We start from the raw sequence: 24,538 nt of genomic DNA, 5'->3' as shown, positions 1-24,538 counted from the left end.
CTCTTCCCAATTGAACTTTTTCATTATTCTTGTGTGAGCTCAAGCAGGGCAATACAATGTCATTTTCACCCTGAAATATTTCCCTTTTTGAGGCTTTGAGGTGACACTTGAAATGATTCATCTAAACATTCCTCTCCAAATACATTCTTACCTTTTTTTTTTTTTTACCACCTCCAACCTTACAATATAGCAATATAAAAGATACAAGCAACCTTCACTATGATGGTTGAACACAACTCAATTCCTTTTGTTTTATTCATTTCCCTTTTACCCTGGATTTATAAACCCTCAGTGGCTGCTTTACCGCACTTCCCAAACTTCCAATCAGATTCAGACTCCACCCTCTCAAGTTTTATTTATATATATATACACACACACACACATATATACACACACATTTTTTATAATTTTCTTTCTTTCCTTCTTCTCTCTCTCTTTCCTTCCCTCCCTTCTTTCCTTCTCAAACCTGGAAATTCCAGGAGCCACTGTATAGAACATAAATTCAAAAATTTGATAGACTCTCTAGAGCAGTGGATCTCAACCTTCCTGATGCTGTGACCTTTTAACACACTTCCTCATGTTGTGGTGACCCCCAACCAAAATTATTTTCATTGCTACTTTATAACTGTAATTTTGCTATTGTTATGAATCATAATGTAAATATCTGATATGCAGGATGTATTTAGGCGACCCCTGTGAAAGGGTCATTCGACCCCCAAAGGGGTCACGACCCACAGGTTGGGAACTGCTGCTCTAGGGTTTCCTGGGGGTGTTCATATTAGAGAGTAAGTTTATTTCAAATAAGTACTTTTTGCTCTCGTACTCATTAATCATGTGTCAAAATCACATGATGGATGCAAAAACATAAAGTTAAATTCAGTTCAATAGCAAAATAAACTCAACAGTGCTGGTTCATAGCTGGGGATCGTGGGCTGGGGGAGGGACAGAATGGGAGCCTGGAATTACCACAGGTATTCATGAATCTACATAAACATACATGTTTATGGAATCTATAGATATGAAACATTGTTACTGACATGGTAAGCTTAAAATCCTTGACATGAAAACAGCATCTTTATATTTTAAAATATTAGGACCATCATAGTCTCTGATGCAAGTGAATTCAAATCTGGCATGAAACAGATCAGAAAATACAAAAATGCATGACTATGGTAGACCTCTTCTATCCACGATTTACCTTTCCACAGTTTCATTACCCACAGTTCTAATTACCTGTGGTCACCTGTGGTCTGAAAATACTAAATGGAAAGTTCCCAAAACAAACAAGTCATACATTGTAAACTACATGCTAATCTGAGTCATGTGGGGAAATTTCAAATCCTCCTGTCCCACCAGGGTGTAGTCATCCCTTTGCCCAGCATATCCACATTCCTTCGTCACTTAGTGGGCGGCTCTGTTATCAGACTGACTGCCACAGTATCACAGTGCTTGTGTTGAAGTCACCTTCATTTTACTTAATCATTGTCTCAAAGTGCAAGAGAGTGATGCTGGTATATTGTTACAATCGTTCTATTTTATTATGTTCTTGTTGTGCCTAATTTATACATTAAACTTCATCCTAGATATGTACTCATGGGATAGGAGAAAATATAGTATACAGAGATTCAATACAATCTCTAGTTTCAGACATCCATTTGGGCTCTTGAAATGTGTCACCCTCAGTTAACAGGGGACTACTGCATGCTTAGAGAGTTACAAGATAACAAGCAATAAAGATGTCATAAATGCTAATAGAAATAACATGTTTCAAAGAATTTCAAAAGGGCCAAGATAAATGAGAAAGGAAAAAAATTCAGTTAGAAGGATTAGGGGAGAAGACAGCAAGATGAAACGGGAAGGGAAGTAGGGCAGCAGGAAAGAGTGAAACAGATAAATGTGGATGGATTTCAGCTATCAATGGGTTCAAATGGGTTTCAATATCCAGTTCTTCTGAGAATTCCTCCATTGCTCATGCCAACCAGGACAAGCAAAAATCCTTCAGAGTCCCTGCAGATCCAGGTGCCCTCGAGGCCTGAAGCTAAATGCAATTTGCTGATCTAGATCCAGAAGGGAACCTTTCAGAGGGCTGTTCAGCTTCAAAGAATAAAGGACCTTTGTGTTTGGGGACATGTGTGTATCTCCCCACATGCCGTTTGAATGCTGTGTAATGCTTACAGGTCAAAGTCGCCATTACACAATGTTCTATTTTGTTTTCTTAAAACTATTCACTACAAATACTATCTGTTGAAAGGCTATGAAATCTAAGCCAGGCTATATATTTAAATACCTAAATAAAAAAGCACTTGCATGACTACAGGATATGTGCAATAAAGGTTCTTAATGTGATTTTTCGCTTTTTACAATACTGTGTTTGAGAAGATCTTTCTATGCTGAGACTGTGATCGGCTTAAACTCTACACAAATACCCAGAAGAAAATTACAGATGTAGTCGATCACTTGGGAATTTTCTCTACAAGAAGTTACACAGCTCTGTGCTTGGCGTTATGTCAATATCCAGATGAGAGAGATTTGGAAAGCTTTGGGCCTGTAGGCGTCATGTAGGTGAAGACCATTTCATGTCTAGTCTTCCCCTTAATAGTCCCTCCACTCTCCTTTCACTGTTGAGGAAAGCTCATCCTTCTACCGTCAGTCATTCTTTATGTGACATCCATATGTCAAATCACTGTAAGTCATTTAGCAGGATGTGGGAACTCCTCAAGTCTCCAGGTCAGGTTTCTTAATCCACGTGTTATTAACATTTTGTACTGATAGTTGTTTGCTATGGAGCCGTTCTGCATGTCACAGGACACTTAGCGGCATCCCTGAGCTCTACTCATGAGCCTCTATCACATCACTTCCCGCCAGGGATGACAACAAAAACTGTGTCCAGATATTGCCAAGTGTCTCTTCTGAGGAAAGTCATCCCCAGTTGAGAATCACCTCCATAAGTGGTCTTAGTATATTCATCACAATAGAAAAATCTGGTTCAATGTGAAGTTAAATTTTGGTCCTCAACGACCAATAATGAGAATGGAAGACATACTATGAAGAAGCAAATAAAAATTGGACTAGAGAGAGAGGGGGGAGGGAGGGGGGAGGATGGGCAGAGGGAGGATGATTGGTGGGACTACACCCGCGGTGCATCTTACAAGGGTACATGTGAAACTTACTAAATGTAGAATATAATTGTCTTAACATAATAACTAAGAAAATGCCAGGAAGGCTATGTTAACCAGTGTGATAAAAATGTGTCAAACTGTTTATAAAACCAGTGTATGGTGCCCCATGATCGCATTGATGTACACAGCTATGATTTAATATTAATAAAAAAAATTTTAAAAATTGGACTAGAAGATGTGTGGCTTCGGATTCCTCTGCCACTCCTCAACTCTAAACAGTCAGTGATAAGAAATACAATTTAAATACCCAAGTTAAAATTGCAAGCTGTAGCCACGCATGTTGGCATTCGCCTATAGTCCTAGCTACTCTGGAGGCTGAGGGGAAAAAAATCCCTTAAGCCCAGGAGCTCTAGGCTACAGTGAGATCTGATTGTGCCACTACACTCCAGCCTGGGTGACACAGTGAGACCTTGTCTCTAAAAATACACACACACACACACAAAAAAAAAGCAACTTCTTTCCCAAAGCCCAGTACCTAAGATAACCCCCTTCTCCTGACCAACGTTTTCATTTTCCAAAGCATATATGTTGCATAACACAGTATTATATCTACTTAGAGCCTGAGTATGCTCCAAGGAAACATGGGTCTTTGGTTCACTGGTATATCCAAAGTCCCTTGTAGAGTGTCATAAACATAATAAGAGCTCAATAAATATTAACTGAATGAATGAATCTTGTTCAGCCCACTGTTTCACAAGCTATGTGCTCATCAAAAGTGTTTTTCTCCCTGGCATTATGAACATTATCATTCACACACTTTGGAAAACTGCTAAGCTAGATGATTCTCACATGTTCTCTCCAGCCCAGACTTGCTCTACATTCTCTATTATTGGACTTTATTAGTATAGAGAGAAAGATGGCATTGATAAAAGAGCATTCTACCACAAATCATAATTTCTTAACACATATGTGTGCTATTTTCTAAGGCGTGTGTGCAGTTCTCAACATATGGTAGAGTCTGAACACAATTCTGATTGTCACAGCTGGGAAGAGGGTGGTTCTGACATTCAGCTGATAGCAGCCAGGGATGCTGATCAGCACCCTGCAATGCCCAGGACACTCCCCTACAACAAAGAATTATCTGTTCCAAAATATAAATACAGTAGAACCTCTGTAAGTTGACCACCCAAGGGACTATAACAAACTGGTCAACATGCAGAGGTGATCAACATAAGGAACTAGGTCTACTATACTGATACTGACATGTGGTGCATATCTGGTCTATGAAAATTAGGTCAGTTTAAGGGGCTGGTCAATGTAGTGTCATGGTCAACTATGGTGGCCTTATGGTCAACTATTGCCACCTTAGTAGCAAGGTTAAGAGACCCTAGAGTAGAGCAAACATATGTACTTTTTGATATTTTATTCAATTATATAAAGAAACAATAAATGGAAAGAAACATTAGGGATTAAAACACCAGTCTGGAATTTGGGACATGAATCCAGGTTAACAAGAGTCTATGAAGAAGATACTTAGCCTCTCTATTGCCTCAGTTTCCTCACTTCCTATAATAATGTAATTATTATACATTTCAAAGTATAATAATGATGAGCCTATACTTCAAAGGCGTTACATGAACCTTCATGAATTCTCATTAAGTATTTTGGGCTTCTCAGTAAAAGGTTTTACAGGAGCTAACACTTTGATTAAATTACTATTTTTATAACTAGATCTTTACTTATAATGAAGTATCAAATAATTTAAGAAAATGGAAATGTTAAAAAGTATTTTTCCAAGTATTCAATCTAAGACTTATCAATTCAAAGATGATGCTATTAAACTCCATTATCTAATGCTATGAACACCTGTGTTTTCATTTTCTCTTTTTCTCCTGATAATGGAGAAACAGTATTTAGCCAAGAGGCAGCATAGTGAGTACCCAAAACAAGTGCTTTAGAATCAAACGCACCTTGAAACCACTTATTAGTGTGTGATTATGGTCAGTTGCTTAGTCTCTCTGGGCCTCTGTTTTCATTATCTTTAAAATGAAGAGAATTACACTCATGTCAAATGATTGAAATTAAAATTAGTTAATATGTATAAAGCAGCTGCACACAGTGGGTGCTTCATAAGTGCCATTTTCCTTCCCTTCCTCTGTGCTTTCCTAAGATCTGGTCTGTAGATAAATACTTTAATTCCTGGCTTACAGGTAACATGCAGGTGTTAGCTAGCCAATCTGAGGTTGCTAGTGTCAACCTCTTCCCCTGCAAGTGTTTCATAAAAGCTGGTAAAACATTGCAAAGTTTTCATGATATAAATTCCTTTTCTTTTTTATTTCTTGTGTCCCTACTCTTTTGATACCTCATATATACCAAAACTCTGACTTCTATAGATAAGTTGTTATGCTTACAAAGACAATAAATCCTTATTGAACACTGTCAAAAAAAAATAAAAATAAAATTAAAACCAAAAATCAATAATAGAATAGCAGAATGAAGGTTGCAGATGCAGGGGAAGAATCAGAAGGCTTGGATTCATGCAGAGCTAGAGAACCAGCCACTGATTTAGGAAGAACTTCAGCTTGGGTCAGTTTTTCTTTTGATGTTCACTTTTTGTCAGTGGGCTCAAGAAAGAGATCCTCATGGAAGATGTATTAGGAAAATGACTGCATTCTGTGGTCTGCAAAGGTGATTCTGATGCCTGCTATAGGTCCTGTGTAACTTAGTTTGGGGCTTCTGCAGATCATTTTGGAGGTTCAACTTACTCTAGAGAACCTACATAAGCCCATGAATGAGTCATGCCAGGAAATGCACCATAAGATGAGCGCTCACTTAGATCCGGAGGTCAGGGTTCACTTCTAGTGCTTCACTCGCCCAGTGATTCTGGGATAATTACTTAAGCTTTGAGCCTCATTTCCTTATCTGAGTACCTAGCACAGTGCCTGACATTGAGCCACTTAGCCAAATCTAAATTTTCATGCAAATTTCCACAGGTTTCAGTGTTAGAAAATAATGTCTGTTTACAACAAGTTGTCTCCCAGATGTATTCCATGAAACATGTTCCCTGAGCTATGTACGTGTGTGTGGGGGTGGGTGGGGGGGGGCAAGTCTACAGCCCAGCCAGGGTGAGATGTGCAGCATGCTCTCCCTCAGTCAGTCCCAATCCACACATGCATCTTGGCAATTCTGGATATGATGCAGTTAAACAAGCACACGTCCCAGTTAGCTGACAATAACTTGATTCATCTCACCTAAATCAGCATTTTCTAACTCTTTTTAAGATAGGACATCAACTGAACCTTCGGGACTGATACCCTATAGGAATGCTCCAATAGTAATAATAACTGAGATTCTCGAGATTCTGAGACTTCCCACCGAACGTGGGTCCTTCCTACGCTCCAAAAGAGGCCCCCTTTCCAGACTGCATCCACCAGTCCTATTAGCTTCATTACAGAGGGTTTCACCCCTTCAAATATGAAGAATTTGGTCTCTTAATCCTTCCTAGGACAAAGGAGAACACAAAGTTCCATAGTGTTTAGCTTATTGATTAATAAACACATTGATTGCTCACTTTGTGACTCATCCCAGAAGCAACTTCTTTTTTTTTTTTTGTGGTTTTTGGCTGGGGCTGGGTTTGAACCCGCCATCTCTGGCATATGGGACCAGCGCCCTACTCCTTGAGCCACAGGCGCTGCCCCCCAGAAGCAACTTCTAATGAGAGGTGAGCTTTCTAACCCTCCATATTTCTGGGATACTCTTCAAGCAGTCAATTGTTGTACCTGCGTGCATTAACAACAGCAGTAATCACCACCACAAATCCTTAGCATTTGTTAAGGGCCTTAAATACACAATATTTTATCATAATTGAAATACACAAGATTTTATCATATTTGAAATACACAAGATTTTATCATATTTGCTTCTCTAACCAAATTGTAGTATTGTCCCCATTTTACAGATGAGATACTAAAGGTTTGAATGACCACTGTGTGAATGGCAGACTCAAAGTTCAAACCCTGTCTGTTAGCTCTAAGTCCAGGGGTTTATTAGCCATACCATGAATCCAAGAGTGCTAGATATGGAGTGTATTACTAACATTGATATCTGTCATGTATATTTTTTAAATAAACACTAAACTTTAAGGTCCTTGAATGTTCTGGAGAGAAAGGAAGAAAGTAAGTCTGCTGCTCCATACCCTCCAGGCCAGTTTAGCACAGTTGCTAAGAATGGGCAAGTTCTTCAGTGCAGTGAGGAAAAACTGTGGACTCCGAAGCTACACTTCTTGGGCCTGAATCCCAGCTCCCCCACGGTGAGCTGCACGAGCTTAGAAAAGTGACTTTCTAGCTCTGTGCCTCAGTTTTCTCATATGTAAGTTCTTGATTATGGTGGTACCTAGGTACCACTTCATAGGTAGTTGTAATGATTAAATAAATAGCAATGAAATAAGGCAAAAACACGGTGAGCTACACGAGCTTAGAAAAGTGACTTTCTAGCTCTGTGCCTCAGTTTTCTCATATGTAAGTTCTTGATTATGGTGGTACCTAGGTACCACCTCATAGGTAGTTGTGATGATTAAATAAATAGCAATGAAATAAGGCAAAAAGACAATGATATTGCAAATGATGGTGATTTCTGTCATATTAAGCTCTTGATGATTATCTTGGGAAAACAAACCACTATTCAGAATATTGTTTCTCATTGGAAAGTGTGCATTTAGTTCCAAAAAATACTTATATCTGAGGTTGGGGACAATTGTATCATTTAAAAATCAAGAAGATAAATTCTGAGTAATTTTTCCCTCCTTTTTCCACTCTAAAGAAAATAGCCCGATATACATCAGAATCAAATCAAAGTTATTTTTGTGTCACCCCTTGGTAGACTTACACTACTACATTTCATTGCATTGGTCCCCGTCGTGTCAAGTTGAATTAGAACCATCTCCAGCATCAGTGCATGAAAACTGATATCCAACAAATTCGAATCCTATTTAAAATAGCCTCAATTAAGATTCTAATTAAGTTGAGTAAATTCTGCTGTAATTCTCAGATGAATTTGAGGGTTATTTAAAAAACATGACCATCTTCAAAAAGCATGGTAACATGAGAAATGAAAAGGGCATGTGAGTGACGTGATATCAATCTGGTACCATCACTGAGGGAAAACAATTCTCTGTCAGCTACACTGTGTTCATAGAGGAAGGATAAGAGGACAGAGCAAGTACAATCGATATTCTTATGTTTTTTAGTTGACCTATTTAAAACATTTTTAAAAATTAAGTGAAGTCAATTTATTAACATATTTGAAGTGATTGAAGTGATTTGAATTTGATTACATTCTCTTGATAATTGAAAAATATTTGTATTACCTTGCAAGTAGTTGACATGTTTTCTAAAAAGACTGTAGTCCTAAGGAATTATTTCTCTTAGGCAAAAACAGTCTAATGGGAGAGGATCATTTGTTTAAGTTTGTAACCTCAGGATTACATTTTAATGTCAAAGGCCACGTCTTCTTTGTTCTCGCCTACTTTCCAGTTCCTAGTACTGTGTGCCTGGCATATTGTAGCTACTCAATAAAAATCTCAGAGGTCAACAAATCTGGGTCAAATACTACACTTTACCAGTGCAAGGGAGGCGGGATCCTGGAGTGCATTTTCTTAAGAAAAGGATGTCAGCTTTTTCTAACAATGACTACAGTGACCTCTGCTGGCCACCTTTTGAAACTACGATTTGGGATTGAAAGAAAGCAAAAATGGATTCTGCTGGGAGGGTTTCTGGGCTGTCTTTTCTTCCTTTGTTCATATTCCATCATCAAAGGATCATAATAAGGCTGTTCCCACTTATAATACTTAGTATGACTAGGATGTGGTTAATACTAAAACTAGGATAAATGAACAATTTTTTTTTTTGAGACAACTGGGAAAGGTATCAAGTAAAAAAAGGAAAAAGAAAAGAAAAGCAAACAGTGCTAGGAGAAGGGGACTCTGATAGACCTTTCTAGGAACATCTGTTAGCTGGTAAGTTACTGAAGAAAAGTCTAGATAGGGACCAGGTCAGTGAAATTACTAGAGTCTGTTGATCTTAATGTTGAATGTCTGTTTCTCTTGCTATTCTGAGGGCCATACTCTTCACACACCTTCCCAGTGTCACTTAAGACCTTCCTAAGTCTAATTTTCCTCTTTACACTGTCCTCATATTCTCGAGGTTAATTAACTCATAAAGGCATTTTCAAGTCACTGTAATTTTTTCATAAGGGAAAGAGAAGATGTTTGGGCAACCCCTTCATCACCACTTCACTCTTCCCAACCCTGGGTATTTTAGAAGCCTGTGGTTACTAACATGGTCCTAGAGTGACCTCTTGCTGCACAATTTATACACGAGCCAGCAAGCTCAGTCCTGGAGGCTTGTGGATTATCGAGACAGAAACTTCTGTGTGTGTGAAAGTGTTTGCATTTACATGCATAATATGAATGACCCAGCACTATTCAGCTTAACTTTGTAATGTTTCTACGGTCTATAAAGCTATATTGGCTTTCCCATTAGTAAGGAGTAATGAACAGAAAATTCTCTCTCCAAAGTAAATTCTGTGAGCATGTGAAATGATCTATCAGTTTACCTTCTTGGGTTCCGTTTGAAAAGGAACATTTCTCTTTCCCAATATTCAGATACATTATGAATGTTATATAGAGGACTACTAAATAAGCAAAAGAATTTACATTTGAGGAGTGGCAGAGTTCCCGGCAGGGTCCATGATTTGAAATTCCACGCTATCTGAATTGATTTCCAAAGCTGGGTTTATGACATAAAGAATGGTCTTACTGTTTAAGTCCTTTTGGCTAAATTTCTCACGGATAAATTCACCTACAAAAAAGGAAACAAGTGACTCTCAAGGGTAATCAAACAAAACATTAAATAAAGGCTGATGAAATGGTATGGCTATTTTAAACAGCTTTAATTAACAGCTGAAGTACTTTTTTTAAAAAAAGAAATCAACATTACTGCAGCTGTCTTAAAACTCCAATGCAATGAACATAAACTATACTCTATATTTGCTTTGCTTCAGAAATATTTGCCTTAAAGAAAATATAATAGAAGGGGAATAGGAAGAGTTTTAAATAGATACCTGTAATTCTGTGCCATCCCATTTCAAGATATATTCTGATCATCATGTTCATAAAGTAGAAATAGCACACAACCCAGAGAGACCATTAGGAAAAACCCCGAGAATTTGAACAAATGAACTGACAGCTTAGAACTCATAATAGAAGAAAAATTAGTCACAAATATAAAATTTGACACTGTTTTCCTCTGAATATATCACAATCTGCTGTTGAGAAAAAATATATAAACAATAAACAGCTGTACATCAGCATTTGGCTCTCCCAGTCAAGATGAATTTAGTAAAGCCCAGCTTCAAACCCTCTTTAGCACCAATACTGATTTATAAACTGCATCTATCAGTAAGCCCTGGGGAGTGTTTACCAAATGGGCCTACACTTAATTAAATTACTCTCTAGCTCTGCCAGCCACTGGGTATTTTAAAATGAGCAATTATAAGGATTAAGGAAGCCAGTACCTGCTGTTGTGTTCTCCAGATGTCCGTGCTGTGGGCCTTGTAAAATCTTAAAGATGATCTGATCATCCTCAGTGTCAGGATCTGAGGCCTTCAACACGCGGGAAGTGATGTAAATCCCATAACAGCCATTTTTCAGGAGTCCCACTTGAGAAGGAGAATTCAGGAGTGTGATCTGGGGGGCTGTTTTGTCTAGCTGGTCCACCTGAATCAGCAATGTTCCATACAATGTTATCCAAAGGTTTCTCACCCCCAGGCAATGTAGGGTTTTAATGGATCAACAAAGACAAATGCTCCCAAGTTTCAGATTCCTTCTACTCCTCATTAAGTAATTTCAGCTAAAGACTGCCCTGTTTGTAATATCCTTAGCAAATATCTCAGTGCCTGGAAGAGAAGCCAACTTTGTATTGTAAACCTCGAGCCAACTTTATCAATTTGTCCATCATCTGACATCCCTTTAGCATACAAGCTCTGTAAGGACAGACGTCAGATTCCAGATTCCCCGCCCCCCCCAATCTATTCCTTGCACATGGCACAGTGTCTGAGCCATAACAGAAGCCCAGGGAATGTTTGTTGAATACATACATTAAAACCGACCCAAGAATTGTATGGCCAACTTAATGTTAGCTCCACAGAAGGATTTCCACATTTTCCCAGTGTTTGGTGATTTTTTGTAAATACACAAAAATTAATTTTGGGTATGTCTTTCTTCAAATGACAAAAATGTTAACTAAAACTAAAAATACCTCAATAATTAAAAGATGAAAGGTGAATATTTTAGTATTTGCATATTTATTTGAGAATAGGAGCCAGCTAACTAAATAGGTGTATTAGATTTGTAAAAATGGTGAGTGGGAGTTACTCATAAGTTAGAACAGGAGTCCAGGTTTCAGCACCACTACTCTCAAATATGGGGGTCTGTAGGGAGCCCTGCTGTAGGCTGGGGATGGCACAGCTTATGATGGATTAGTACAGCTTCACCTCTGATACTGGAAAACAGGCACAAGAAAACTACCTTTAGCCTGCTCACTCCTAATCTCTTAATTCTTAACTTCATTTACTCCAGAATGTTACTGTAAATCTTAGTTCACCCTAACAAAGTAAAGAATTCATGTTAATGATAAGACCATATGTATTTTTTAATATTCTGACATAAACTACTGAGCAGCTATTAAAAAGAATCAAAAGATGAATCAATAATAAAAATTGTCCACACTTTTGTGTTGATAGAAAAAAATCTAGCAAGTTTCAGAAAAGATGACTGCAGTGTTACTTTTATTAAAAACAATTATACATATATATGTGGGTGTGGGTATCTTCATATAGACAGACAAACGTCTGGGATCATTTGCACAAATCTGTTCATTTTTCTTGAAATGGGGAAAAATTACAACTTCTCCTTGGTGTATATCTACATGGAATTTTGTCAAAATCAACTACTTTTTCCTCTCAAATTGGCAAGAATCCTTTTTAAAAGAAAAAGTAATCATAACTCATGTTGGTAAATATGTAGATGTTTTTATATTTTGCTGGTAGGGGTGCAAAATAATAAAAAAATTTTGAAGAAAAACGGTATCTAATAGAAACAATTAGATGTTACAGAAAAATGTGTCTATGCATTAGATATATTTAATAAAACATTATAATAGCAGTTTAAAAATTCCCAAAATGTTATTATAAATCATTTCTACCTGAGACAGAGCTCTACTCAGCCCTTTAACATCATATTTGCAAAGCATATTTAATGAGATGAGGAAATGTTCACAGTATATGAAGAGTAGAAACAGGAAATATTTATAATAGTGCATAAAATATCATCCAGGTTTTTTTTGTTGCTGTTGTTGTTTTTTAGTAGAATGCTGTGGCATCATCACAGCTCACACTCTCGGGCTGCAGTGAGCCTCTTGCCTCAGCCTCCCGAGTCGCTGTGACTACAGGCATGATCCATGATGCCTGGCTAGGTTTTCTATTTTTAGTAGAGATGAGGGTCTCCCTCTTGCTCAGGGGATTCTCAGACTTTGAGTTTAAGGCATCCTCCCTCCCTCCAGACTTCCCAGAGTGCTAGGATTACAGGCATGAGCCACCATGCCCAATCTCATCCAGATTTTTTTTATATTCTTTTTTCTGTGCAATAAAAAAGTCTAAATGGAAGATTTTAAGGATGCCATCAAAAATAGTTATCTTTGAGTGGTATGATTGCAAAGATTTTTTTCTTGTTCCTTTATGTAGTTTATGAATTCTTTACAATAAGCTGCTATATTATAAACTGAAAAAGCAACAGACATTTTCAAAAGTCACATTCTTCTCCTCTGCTGAAAAGAGTAGATGGCAACTTTCAGGGCTGTGAGGTTGGGTGGGAGTTGGAGAGTCAAACTGTCCTCATGTCCTTTTCAGAAAGAAGCTCACATCACCAGGTGGCCAGGATGAGGAATGATCAATGGAAAAAGAGGAACAAATTAAAATACTTCCAAACCATGAAAGTAATCCTCCAAGTTCATAAATAGCTGAGCGTAGGATTGTTTTATTTTGGGATATTATATTATCCTTAAAAACAAAAGTGTCACCAAAGTAATAAATGTCTGTTAATTTCTAACCCCTAGTTACATGGTTCCCTGTTGTGCATCTGGTCCTGCTCTGCTCAAATATACACAGATCTTATTAGGGTACATAGCTTCTTCAAAAGCAGATCTTCCGGCATGGTACATAAGAAGCATTTTTCAATATTGGAGTACAAGATGTGTTTTTTAAAAAGAAAGCTGTATCCTATGATAGCTTGTATTCACTTTACTGAAAATCATCTCAAGCCTGCCAGAGTCACAGGAAGCAGAGACAGGAGTCCTTTCTACCTCACCCTGAACCCTTCTTTCTTTAGAAGGGGACTATATCTGAGAGGCCAAGATGGGTGAGTTGCTTGAGCTCAAGAGTTCGAGGCCAGCCCGAGCAAGAGTGAGACCATCTCTAAAAACAAACAAACAAACAACAACAAAAAAAAACCAGCCAGATGTTGTGGCAGGTGCCTGTAGTCCCAGCTACTCAGGAAGTTGAGGTGAGGGGATCACTTGAGCCCAAGAGTTTATGATTGCTATAAGCTAGGATGCCATGTCACTTAAACCCAGGGTAACAAAGTGACACTCTGTCTCTAAATAAATAAATAAGGACGGCAGGTTGCATCAGTTGCAGTAATCTTGTTCAGACAAAAAAATGATTTCATATAAAACACATGCCAGCTTGTGTGTGCTGGTATCAGCAAAATATGTCTGTCTTTTGCTCTCATTAAATCTAGTAGCTTCCCCCTCAGTTACCCAGGTACCACCATGAGAGTATTAACCCATGCTTGGAGAACCAACTCATCACTCAAAGGAGGTCAACAATATACTTTCTTGCTGGAAAAAGCTCTTGAAGGCAAGACCTGATGGAGTCATTTCTCCCACATTGCTAGCGAAGTTTAGTCACATCTTAAAGCCTCTTGACCTCTCTGCCTGGAGAGGCCAGAATGGTTGAAGGGATATGGGAGAAAGTTGCAGGCTTTCCTTATGAGATTTTTACATAGAATGATTTTTTTTCACAAGAAAAATCTTGTATTTTTGATGAAAAATAAACTTTACAACATACATTCAACATTTTCCTATCAATAAACTCCATGGCTCCAAGGGATAACTCTCTTATAACCATGCTCTTTAAGATGAATGCCGGTGTGAGAAGAGAGCTGATTTAAGTTCTGATACTTCCTCCAACTTTACTCCCTTTTCCATCTCTGTTATGGAGTGTAAGAAGGAACTCTATGTCTGCCCTTAGAATTTATAACTCTTACAAATTTGCATCCACACGCAGACCCAGACTATATCCCTGATTGGACAGCATGGTGGTATTTCTGCCCCTAGAGTGGGCAGTTAGAAATCAGAAAAAAGATATTAACTGATGGGAGAGTGGGATGGGACTAATAAGAAGAAATTTTCAAATATAATTTACAAGTTAATTACAAGATAATTAAAAAGTGAATAATTTGAATATATAAAAAGTACGGACAATGTCAATGATACCAAGACTTTCTCTCTTCTCCCAGTGCCTCATCATTTATTACATTTGCGGGACCTCCCTAGTGCCAAAGGCCCACCCAGCAACCAAGCTGTGTTATCATGACTCTCCACTTTAGATCAAGATGGTGTCAAGGCTACTAGGCTATGGTGTGTTTTAAATACAACTGACACTGAAATTAGTAGACTCCCAGCAATGCAGATAGCCTTCATAATGTGGGTGGGCCTCAATCAATCAGCTACAGGACCTAAGGAAAAAGACCAAGGTCCCCCAAGGAGGAAGGAACTTTGCCTGCAGACTGCCTTTGGGTTCAAGGCTGCAACATCAATTCCTTCTGAAATTTGTATTGTATATTTCAGACATGTTAGGTCCTACAATTGCATCAGTCTATTCCTTAGGATAAATCTCTCTCTGTCTTTATCTCTCTATATATCTATCTACATTGACTTATACATACATACTGTATATGTACATATGTATAACAACATGGGAAAATATTATTTTAGTAGTCACAAAGTATCCTGAAGTAAGAGACAAATTTGTATCTATTTTGCTATTGGTGGAAGTATGTAGAACAGGGGTGAACTACTTCCCAGAAAAGTGGATTCAAGAGTTTAGAAGCCAGATATACTTGATGTATTTTCACTAAAAAAACAAAAAACACATTATGCCCTCCAAGAATCATTGTAATAGTCAACAAATACAGTGTCATACAAAGGATACCAAATTTGGTATCAAAAAGACTTGAGGGTCTTTGCATACAGTTGATCAAATTATTTAACTTCTGAACCTAGCTCCTTAATCTATAATAAAATGCTGACAATGAAGGGTGGCGCCTGTGGCTCAAGGAGTAGGGTGCCGGCCCCATATACCAAAAGGTGGTGGGTTCAAACCTGACCCCAGCCAAAAACTGCAAAAAAGAAAGAAAAAAGAACAAGAAAAAGAAAATGCAGACAATAAAACTTACCTCATAGGATTTTTATGAAAAATCAATTGAGATTTATATAAAGTAGATCTGACCCACAGATAACACTAAAGAAATTATAGCTTCTGCTCTTATTGTCCTCACCATTATTACATGTATAATATTGATGATGACTTGTAAGGTTTTTTTGTTTGCTTTTCAGACAGAGTCTCAAGCTGTTGCCCTGGGTAGAGTACCGTGGGGTCACAGCTCACAGCAACCTCAAACTCTTGGGCGTAAGTGATTCTCTTGCCTCAGCCTCCCAAGTAGCTGGGACTATAGGCACCTGCTACAACCCCCCAGCTATTTTCTTTTTGTTGCTATTGTTGTTGCAGTTGTCATGGTTGTTTAGCTGGCCTGGGCTGGGTTCCAACCCATCAGCCTCAGTGTATGTGGCTGGGCCGGTGCCCTATCCACCAAGCTGTGGGCACTGCTGACTTGTAAGTTTTTATATAGTTAGTTGGAAACCATTACAATGCCAGTAGATGACTTGGCCCAGTAAGTCCAATAAGTATCATTGTAATGGTACAGTTAGTCATACTGTGTGACAGTACAAGGTGTTCCAAAGGTTGCCCTTACGTAGGGAAAATGGGAAATTGTAGCTATATGCACCTTTATTTACAAAATATTCATATAAAATTTTACAAAGAGCAGGTCAAAATATAGAGAATATTTTGTAAATATTTTGTAAAATTTTGTAAATGGCAAAGCAGAAATCCAAATCTTCATCTGACTCCAAAGCCCGCTGTTTTCTCCCTTCTGTACTACAACCAACTCTCAGAGCAGTCATTAGCCCATACTTGGGGACCATGTCTGCTTTTGTCATACCAAGACTCCAGACATGGTATAGATTTACAATCCAGATTTTAAATGAAAGAGAAAAGGAAGTAAGGAAATAGTTCTTAAAGTTGCTTTTATCACATCGCTGGCAATGAACTGTGTGTTTCTTATACTTGCCTGAATGGTGAATGCAATGGGCTCTTCCCACACTCTCCCATTCACAATGAAGCCTCGGTTTGTCCTGTCTGTGGCCACAAAAGTAAAGCAGTCTGTCTGGGTGTCCCCTCCTAAGTGCTGATAGGCCACGTTCCAGCTGTCCACATCCTGCTGAGTGAAGTTGTGTTGAAGCAGCACTGTCCCACGCAGGTAGAGCTGGCCATGCTTTGGGAGCTGCGCCAAGAGGAAGGTGAGGTTCTCCACAGGTGTGTCAGGGTCACTCAGCTGCAGGACATCAGGGGAAAGCAGGCCCGTGGCCCCTTCAGTCAGTCTCAACCCCTGGTTCCTAGTCACAATGGGCAAGGCTCTGTCCACAGTCTGCAGTGTGATCTCAAACACTCCGTGCTTGGTCCGCAGTCCATTGCTGATGATGAATCTGGCAAAGAGAGGCAAGGCAGCCTTCAGCATGGATTCTTGTGTCACCATCTACTGGAATGAAATGATAATACACACCTTTACTGAAAGATATGTCGTGCTGTGACTCAGATGAAACAATCAAGGGCAGCTCTTTCGGGAGAACACCCTTCCTTCTATCATTAAACCAGTCACTGAGTAACACATATATTGACCATTCCACACCCACAAATATTTTCCCAACAATATTAATGGTAGGCCCAGGTGATGGAGGTGGAAACTCTGCCAAAGATACTTTTCAGCCTTGTCAGCACTTGTTGTATATTTCCTTGAGCCGAAAAAGGAATTGCCCATCCAATGAGACTCATTATATGAATTCAAAGAGTATACTACTTTTATATATTTATAATTTTACAATTGTATTATACTTCCTGGGAAATGTAATAAACTTTTTTTTTTTTTTTTGAGACAGAGTCACCCTTGGTAGAGTGCTGTGGTTTCACAGCTCACAGCAACCTCAAACTCTTGGGCTTAAGCAATCTCTTACCTCAGCCTCCCAAGTAGCTGGGACTACAGGTGCCCACTACAATGCCCGGCTATTTAGCTGGCCCAGGCCAGGTTCAAACACGCCTGCCTCGTTGTATGTGGCCAGCACCCTAACCACTGAGCTACAGGCACTGAGCCATAAACTTAACTTTTAAGATTGATAATCGAGAGGCCAATATAATAAAGTATTGAATAAGCTGAATGTGGCTAATTTTATTTTATTCATGTTTTCATAGTAAATTTTGTAGTGACAGATCACATTTCTCAGCCATGTAACATTACCTAACTTATCTCCCTTTTCTGGACCTCATTTTTACTCTTCTATAAAATGAAAGGATGGATCAGATGATTGTTAAGTGCCCTGTAACTCTAAAGTGTTATATGAGGCTCTACTCTCTTATAGTTCACATGTGTTTCTGTATTTGCTCCTTATAAAATATGTGAGAGTTACATTAGACTGGGATTATTCCCTTGCTTAAAAGAAAGGTTCAGAAACTTCATAAGAGATCGTAAGGAAAGTAGTAGCTGGAGAACCAGGTTTTTTGACCTTACACCCTCTGCTCTTGCAGAGTTTTTAATAAATGATGCTTCAGTAACCACCACAAAAGACTTATGGCACCTAACCACCATTGCAAAACTATAAAGAGAGTGCAGAAATAATACTCACTGAAGATGAGAAAAACCTCTCTGCCAATCTTGGGTTTGTGATATCATGATGTTCTTTTTGATTATTAATACATTGATCACTAAATCACATTCTACCTGATACAGCCAATCTCTCACATTAATTTAAATGATCTTCAAAAATGTCATCACCTGGCTCGGCACCCAGAGCACAGTATTACAGTGCCAGCCACACACACCAAGGCTGGTGGGTTGGCACCCAGCCCGGGCCTGCTAAACAACCAAGACAACTGCAGCAAAAGAAAAATAGCTGGGCCTTGTGGTGGGTGCCTGTAGTCCCAGCTACTCGGGAGGCTGAGGCCAGAGAATTGCTTAAGCCCAAGAGTTTGAGGTTGCTGTGAGCTGCAATGCCACAGCACTCTATCGTGGGTGACAAAGTGAGACTCTGACTCAAAAAAAAAAAAGTTTCATAGAATTATGCAAGAAAGATGCAATATTAAAACTCTAAAAAGTTAGGAAATCACTATTATCAAATGGGATTAATATGTTTACCATATTCCAAAGAAATGTATTAGAAATAATTGCAGAGTTTTGCCATTCATTTTTCTCCATTCACCATACTTGCCAGAAACATTCATGGAGGATACGCTCATATTCCACAGATGCAAAAATTGTGAAAAATGTTGCACAAAATACAGGAATAAACTATATATATATTTACATATATAAAAATTATATATAAAACTATATATATGGATTTTTTTTTTTACTAGAGAACATATGGGGATTATATTCTGATTTTATTAATCTGGCAAATTTGACCAACAAGTTCTCTATTATTCACAATTTTGTCCAAGGTTTCTTCAGTATTGGAAGGCTGATGCTTTACTTCATGAAGGACCCTGAAGCAGGTTGTGGGACTGTGAGAATCAACCAGCCTGCCTGAGGCAGCGGAACAGAGAGAATTGCAGCTGGGCAAACAGGGAGATGAGTTAATCTCACCGGTACATTTTTCCTTGAAGGCTTAAGTTTTTGAGTTTTCCAATTATCTAATTAATAAAACTACCTACCAGGAAAATACACTGTGATGCAAAGATAAGGAAATTTTTGTCCAAAAAGTTAAAATTGCTAAGTGAAACATAACAAAGAGAACAAATTTTGACATTTGATACACCTAGGCTTATAAAGAACGGAACCTACTCTTTTTTCACAGCATATTTTTACCATTTGAATAGGATTTTAAATTATCTTTAGAATTGTAATTGAGAAACATCACATAGTTTTCTTTTTTGTAATTCTAAACCTTTGGTAAAGTATATTCTAAGAAAATTGGGTCATTTCATTGCTGAAGCATGAAGTGTTTACAAAATTAGTTATATGTAAAAAATAAAAAGTACACCTAGAAAGTGTGTGTTCTTCAGACCTTTTAATTTTGGCAGTCAAAGGTCAAGTGCGATGCATGTTTAGGCATAAAACCAGGCTCCATTTCTCAGGCAAAGCATTTCATGGAATTACGTCCTTATTTTATTGTTTTCCTGTTATTTTCCCCCCTAGACCCTATCATCTGATTCAAGGTAAAATACAAAGAAAACTAGGTGTCTCCCAGGGCCTCCAAGCTCTCCCTTCTCCACATTACCCCTCCAAAAACAGGTTTCACACATCTCATTTGACCATTTTACAAATAATGTAGCTCTCTATTCCCTACCAGACCCCTGTATCAAATGTGCACTTACCGAGAGTTTTCAATCAGCTAAGGATAGTTTAGTACAAATGAAAGCCAAAGTTCATGTGTTTTTAGTATTAGCAGTAATATGGAGTTAGACTTTATTCTCCATTGCATGTCTGCCAAACATCAGAGGAAAAGGAAGAAGGGAGGAGAAAGGGAAAGATGGGATGGGGAGCAACAGGGTGGAAAGTGAGCTCCCACGAGTCCCAGTGGCTCCATCAGAGGCAGCCATGTTTAGTATCTGATGCTGCCATTCCTCTCTGGAGACTGCTTTCCAAAATTGCCTGCCAGGGTCCTCGATAGTCACTCTAAGGACAGCTGCATTTACTGTGTGAGAGCACTGAGGTTCTTCTGATCCAGGCTGCCCAACTCAGACTCCTCCCTGCCTGCTGACTGGGCTCTGACCATGTCGGAGATGGGCAGTCTGCCATCAGACAGATGGGCAGGAGGGCAACCAGGCCAGAGACCACAGGGGAGTAAGAAATATGTTTACTGAGGCCACTGTTCCCAACGGGGACACCGAGGCAGCTGTCTGCACTGACCTAAAGCTAATAAGCCAGGAGGAAAGGGATGCAGTTTCTAAATATGCCTGGGTCAAATGCATCCTTCCACTTTCACCCGTAACAAGCGAACTACTCACGGGCCGAAAAACATGGTCAGAGAGATACAGAGTGAGAGGTTATGGTTGCGTTCCTGGGCAAAATAAAGCCAGCAAAGCAAGGGAAGCCAGGACAGGGCTGTTCATGTCTGCAGAGGTTGACCCAGTGATCTTCCAAATGCTCCCCTTCCTCAAAAAATCCTCCAAAGATATTGTCAAGGTTTGAAACAATGGTGCCAAGACTACAGTGGTGTCCAGTCTGAGGTGAAGAAGCCGGTGGTATCGAGGTGGCCGCTCCTTCCATGAGTCTGGTTTGTTCCATTTTCCTTACTACAACCTCCTGACGAGGGAGGCAGCCAAGATGACCACTATTCTCATGAAATTTGGGGAATGACTCTCCGATTTTTCTGGGGTGCCTGACTGGTCTGATTTCACCATTACCACAGTGCTTTCAAGCTTTCTGCATTTCCTGGCAATAAAATTGGCTGAAGAATCTGCCATCTGTCATGGCATTTAAAAGATAAAAATGGAATCATAAATAGCGCCAGCTCCTCAGGAAAAAAAAAAAAAAAGTCCAGCCGGCATGTCAAAATGGGGGACATTAGCGTGTTCTTTCAGCACCCGGCTGCCAGCCGCTGAAGTCAGCTTGCTAATCACTTGGTGTCATCTGTGCTAGAACAGGCTGCCAAATCTTCCTTCCAGGCCAGCAGCACCAAACAATGCAGAAGAAATTTATGATTCACAAAATATTTTTGCAGAAGGTAAAATCTGACCATTAAACTCCCCTGTTTAATTAATGCTGCCATGTCTTACATTAAAAAGGGAGAGGGAAAAAAATCCTCTTCCACAGGATTTATCTCTTCTATCCAGCCAAATTCCTTGCCAAATTTAACAGCAAGCAACATAAATTTAGGCGATTAGATTGGTTGCATATATTTAATTTTTTAAGAGCACTCTGATCACACTTTCATTAAAACCACACTTTCAGCTTTGGTTTAGCGCCACTTAACAAACAACACAGCAGTCCGTGATTGGGTTAGCAAAATGACGAGATTAAAATGTGGGTCTTGGGCAGATGCTAGGCTTTTCCATTATAAATATGCAAAACTGCTGGCAAATACCAGAATGACACATCGAGGAGGTTCCTTTGCACGAATGCATCTTCGCCACAAATTTTTGGTACAACAAAGTATAATGGAAAGAAATCTCCACTGGAAATGAGCTCGTAGGCCCATATTCAGTGATGACTTGTTGATGTCCGTTTAGGTGACTTGATTTGCTTCTTGGAAACTTGGTTTTCTTATGCATAAAATGAGGGATGACTACATGTCTCTCCAGGCAGTAGTTTAAGGTCTAAAGAAAATACCAAAAAAAAGAGTCTGGTACCCTGCCTGGTGCATTGCTGATGCTTGAGCAATATGAGCTATCCTATATGTAAATGAAAGGATTGGACCCGCTCTGTGCTTTTCGACCTCTGTTGTTGGTTTTCTCCCTACAGCCCTGTTTCCTAATCTCAAGCCATTCAGATGCCACCATCATAATTTTTGACATATGCCTGTACTCCTCATACTCATTATTTACTATTTCGCTTTACATCAATTCACTTTTTGACTTAAATAAATGTACTTAAAAGGAAACTTTTCAACTGCTGAGACTGAAAATTTTAAATACTGAAAACTTAATTACCATAAATACTAAAAGAAAACATATAAGGAAGGAGTGTTTGTAATTCTAGCTAGATACCGTTGCCCAGTGGCTTGATACCTGAGGCCTGTACTCTGTTAGAAAGGGGAAACGGTAAGTGGGAACAGCTAGTAAAGACACATTACCACCACTCTGCTAAGGAGCCTTTTTCTGCTAGAAGAAAGCCTTGCTCAGAAACCCAGTGTGCAAAATAAACTAGAAAATGAAGTGTCAAAACAAAGTTTGATCAGTACATTGTTCTGAAGGCCCCAGAACCCCACCAATTTAGCTCTTCATTTTCTGTCGCTGGGCAGCCCTGGGAGGGCTTTCATAAATCCTAAAGTCTCCTTGGAACATACTCAGAACAATGGATAAACCAGACCAGTGATTACTAGTCCTGACTGCATCAGAATTGCCAGGAGAGCTTTTAAAAATACATCTCTGGGCCTGAGACAGGACTTTACCAAAGTTGCCTCCCTGGGGAGAAGCCCAAGAATTATTATTTTGTAATTTTCCAGGTAATTCTCTGAGGATCTAGAAAGGTAGGAAATCCTGAGATAAATGATTTCTAAAATGTCATCATCTGGTATGACTTTCTCTGGATGCAAATTAGAAAATTTGTACAGTATCACCAATCGTAACACGTGGAGATTGTGTGTTTTGTTCTCGTCATCTGATTAATACCTAACCTCCTTCCTCAACATCTTTGACACCTTCATTCTTTGGCTTCTCCAGCAAGGTCACTGGTTTCTCCAATAGAGTCATTAGTGTCTTCAACAGACTGTCCTGTGGGCACTGACTGAGGGAAGTAGGAATGGAGAGAAGTAAGTTCCAGAAACGAGTGTGAAATTAAAAGCCCCGGACCTGATGTACGTGTATTAAGCCAAGAACCACCAGCCTTCATTAGCAAACAGGAAAAGAAGAACAATCATTGCTCTTCTCTGTAACTCCGTTCCTGTTTCAGGATCATGCTTGGTGTTAATAAAGATCCATGGTAATAAGGGGGCCAAAGGCAGAACATAATAAATAATGACAATAGTAACAGTAATGATGATATTGATTTCTCAGGTAACACTGATATAGTTCTTCCTATGTGCCAGGTATTATTTTAAGAACTTTACATACATAAGCTCGTTTAAAGCTCCCAGCAACCCTATGAGACCTCATTTCATTTCACAGAAGAGGAAACACACATAGGAATTTGTATAACTTGATGAAGGCCACAGATTTGTGAGTAATTGCCTTAACAAGTATAGCATACTACTTATCTAACAAAAGAACCAGCTTGAAAAGGAATCCCAATTCTTAATGTTTTAATTAATGCCTCACTACACGCAAGTGCTGAATTGGTAAAGATATTATTGATCAATGAAATTATTATCTGCTTGTTGAAGGAACATTTATCTAGAGAAAAAAAAGAAAGTATTAGTTTATCTTTCCTGGTTTAACAGTTGAAGGTTAAACAGGTTTAACAGGTTTCAGAAAACATTTTAAATGCTAACAAGGCAAAAAGAATCATCTTTGCTGACCTTTAAACAGTGTTTGTCGTAGCAAACATACTGATCTAGATAGGTAAAATATAGGAGAGAGGATAGTGGCAGGTATTTGAACCTGGGTGTATGGGTAATGCTCGATAGTTTATGGGAACCCATTGAATAATACAGGCGTGCACTCCTTTTGTGTCATTTTATAGCACGCTTTAGAAGCTTGCATTGTGACATGGTGAAAATTGTACCTCAGGGGCCAAAAGCTTGAGTGTATGGCAGACAAGTCAACGCTCTCAGGGCCTTCTTAAAGGGTAAAATTCAAAATTGGATTAGTACTGTGGTTCCCTCAAAGTCTCATCTAACATTCCCTGGTTCTCATCTTTGGCTCTGGGATCTGTATTTCTATTTAGGACCTCGAGCTTGGGCAGCGTTGAGGACTGCTTGATTACACATCTTCCAGGGTTGCTCTCGCGTTATGTGACTTGAAACCCATTTCCATATTTTAAACGAATGTGGACTTTCATTAATGTTGTATCTATGCCTTTTCACCAGACTGTTATTCATGCCAGTGATTTATTTGATACAGAATCTTTGAACAGGTGCACAGCCCCCAATTATAATATAGTTTCTGTGGGGAAATATGATCCATTCTATGACAACATGATTTATGATATAGTTGCTAGAACACATTGTGTCAAAAGGCAGTGTCTGTTTATGCCAAATGTTTACTAATAAATGTCTTTTCCTTAGATAGACAAACATACCCCAAAGAGGGAAATTACTTGTTTGCGTCTCTCTTTAGCTGGGGCCCTCAGCTCTTCACATTTCTCCTCATTG

At 38.9% G+C, this 24,538-nt stretch overlaps 1 protein-coding gene across 8 annotated transcripts in view; it reads right to left on the bottom strand.

The window, feature by feature from the left end:
* Positions 1-24,538, bottom strand: part of FREM1 (FRAS1 related extracellular matrix 1) — a 183,025-nt gene that overhangs the window by 28,553 nt on the left and 129,934 nt on the right. For 3 of the 8 annotated variants that reach the window (XM_053572312.1, XM_053572332.1, XM_053572323.1), the window contains exons 25-27: positions 16,645-17,059; positions 10,692-10,893; positions 9,832-9,976 (exon numbers count right to left, since the gene is read on the bottom strand). In XM_053572312.1, the coding sequence (XP_053428287.1) occupies positions 9,832-9,976; positions 10,692-10,893; positions 16,645-17,059 (762 nt within the window). Of the gene's footprint in view, positions 1-9,831; positions 9,977-10,691; positions 10,894-16,644; positions 17,113-24,538 lie in introns of those variants that run through there. The other 5 variants (XM_053572383.1, XM_053572400.1, XM_053572393.1 and 2 more) reach the window with 4 other exon arrangements.

This window comes from Nycticebus coucang, chromosome 2 (assembly GCF_027406575.1).
Source record: "Nycticebus coucang isolate mNycCou1 chromosome 2, mNycCou1.pri, whole genome shotgun sequence".
Taxonomy (NCBI): domain Eukaryota; kingdom Metazoa; phylum Chordata; class Mammalia; order Primates; family Lorisidae; genus Nycticebus; species Nycticebus coucang.
The sequence above is the reverse complement of the archived record's forward strand: the minus strand, read 5'-3'. Positions and strand labels throughout refer to the sequence as shown.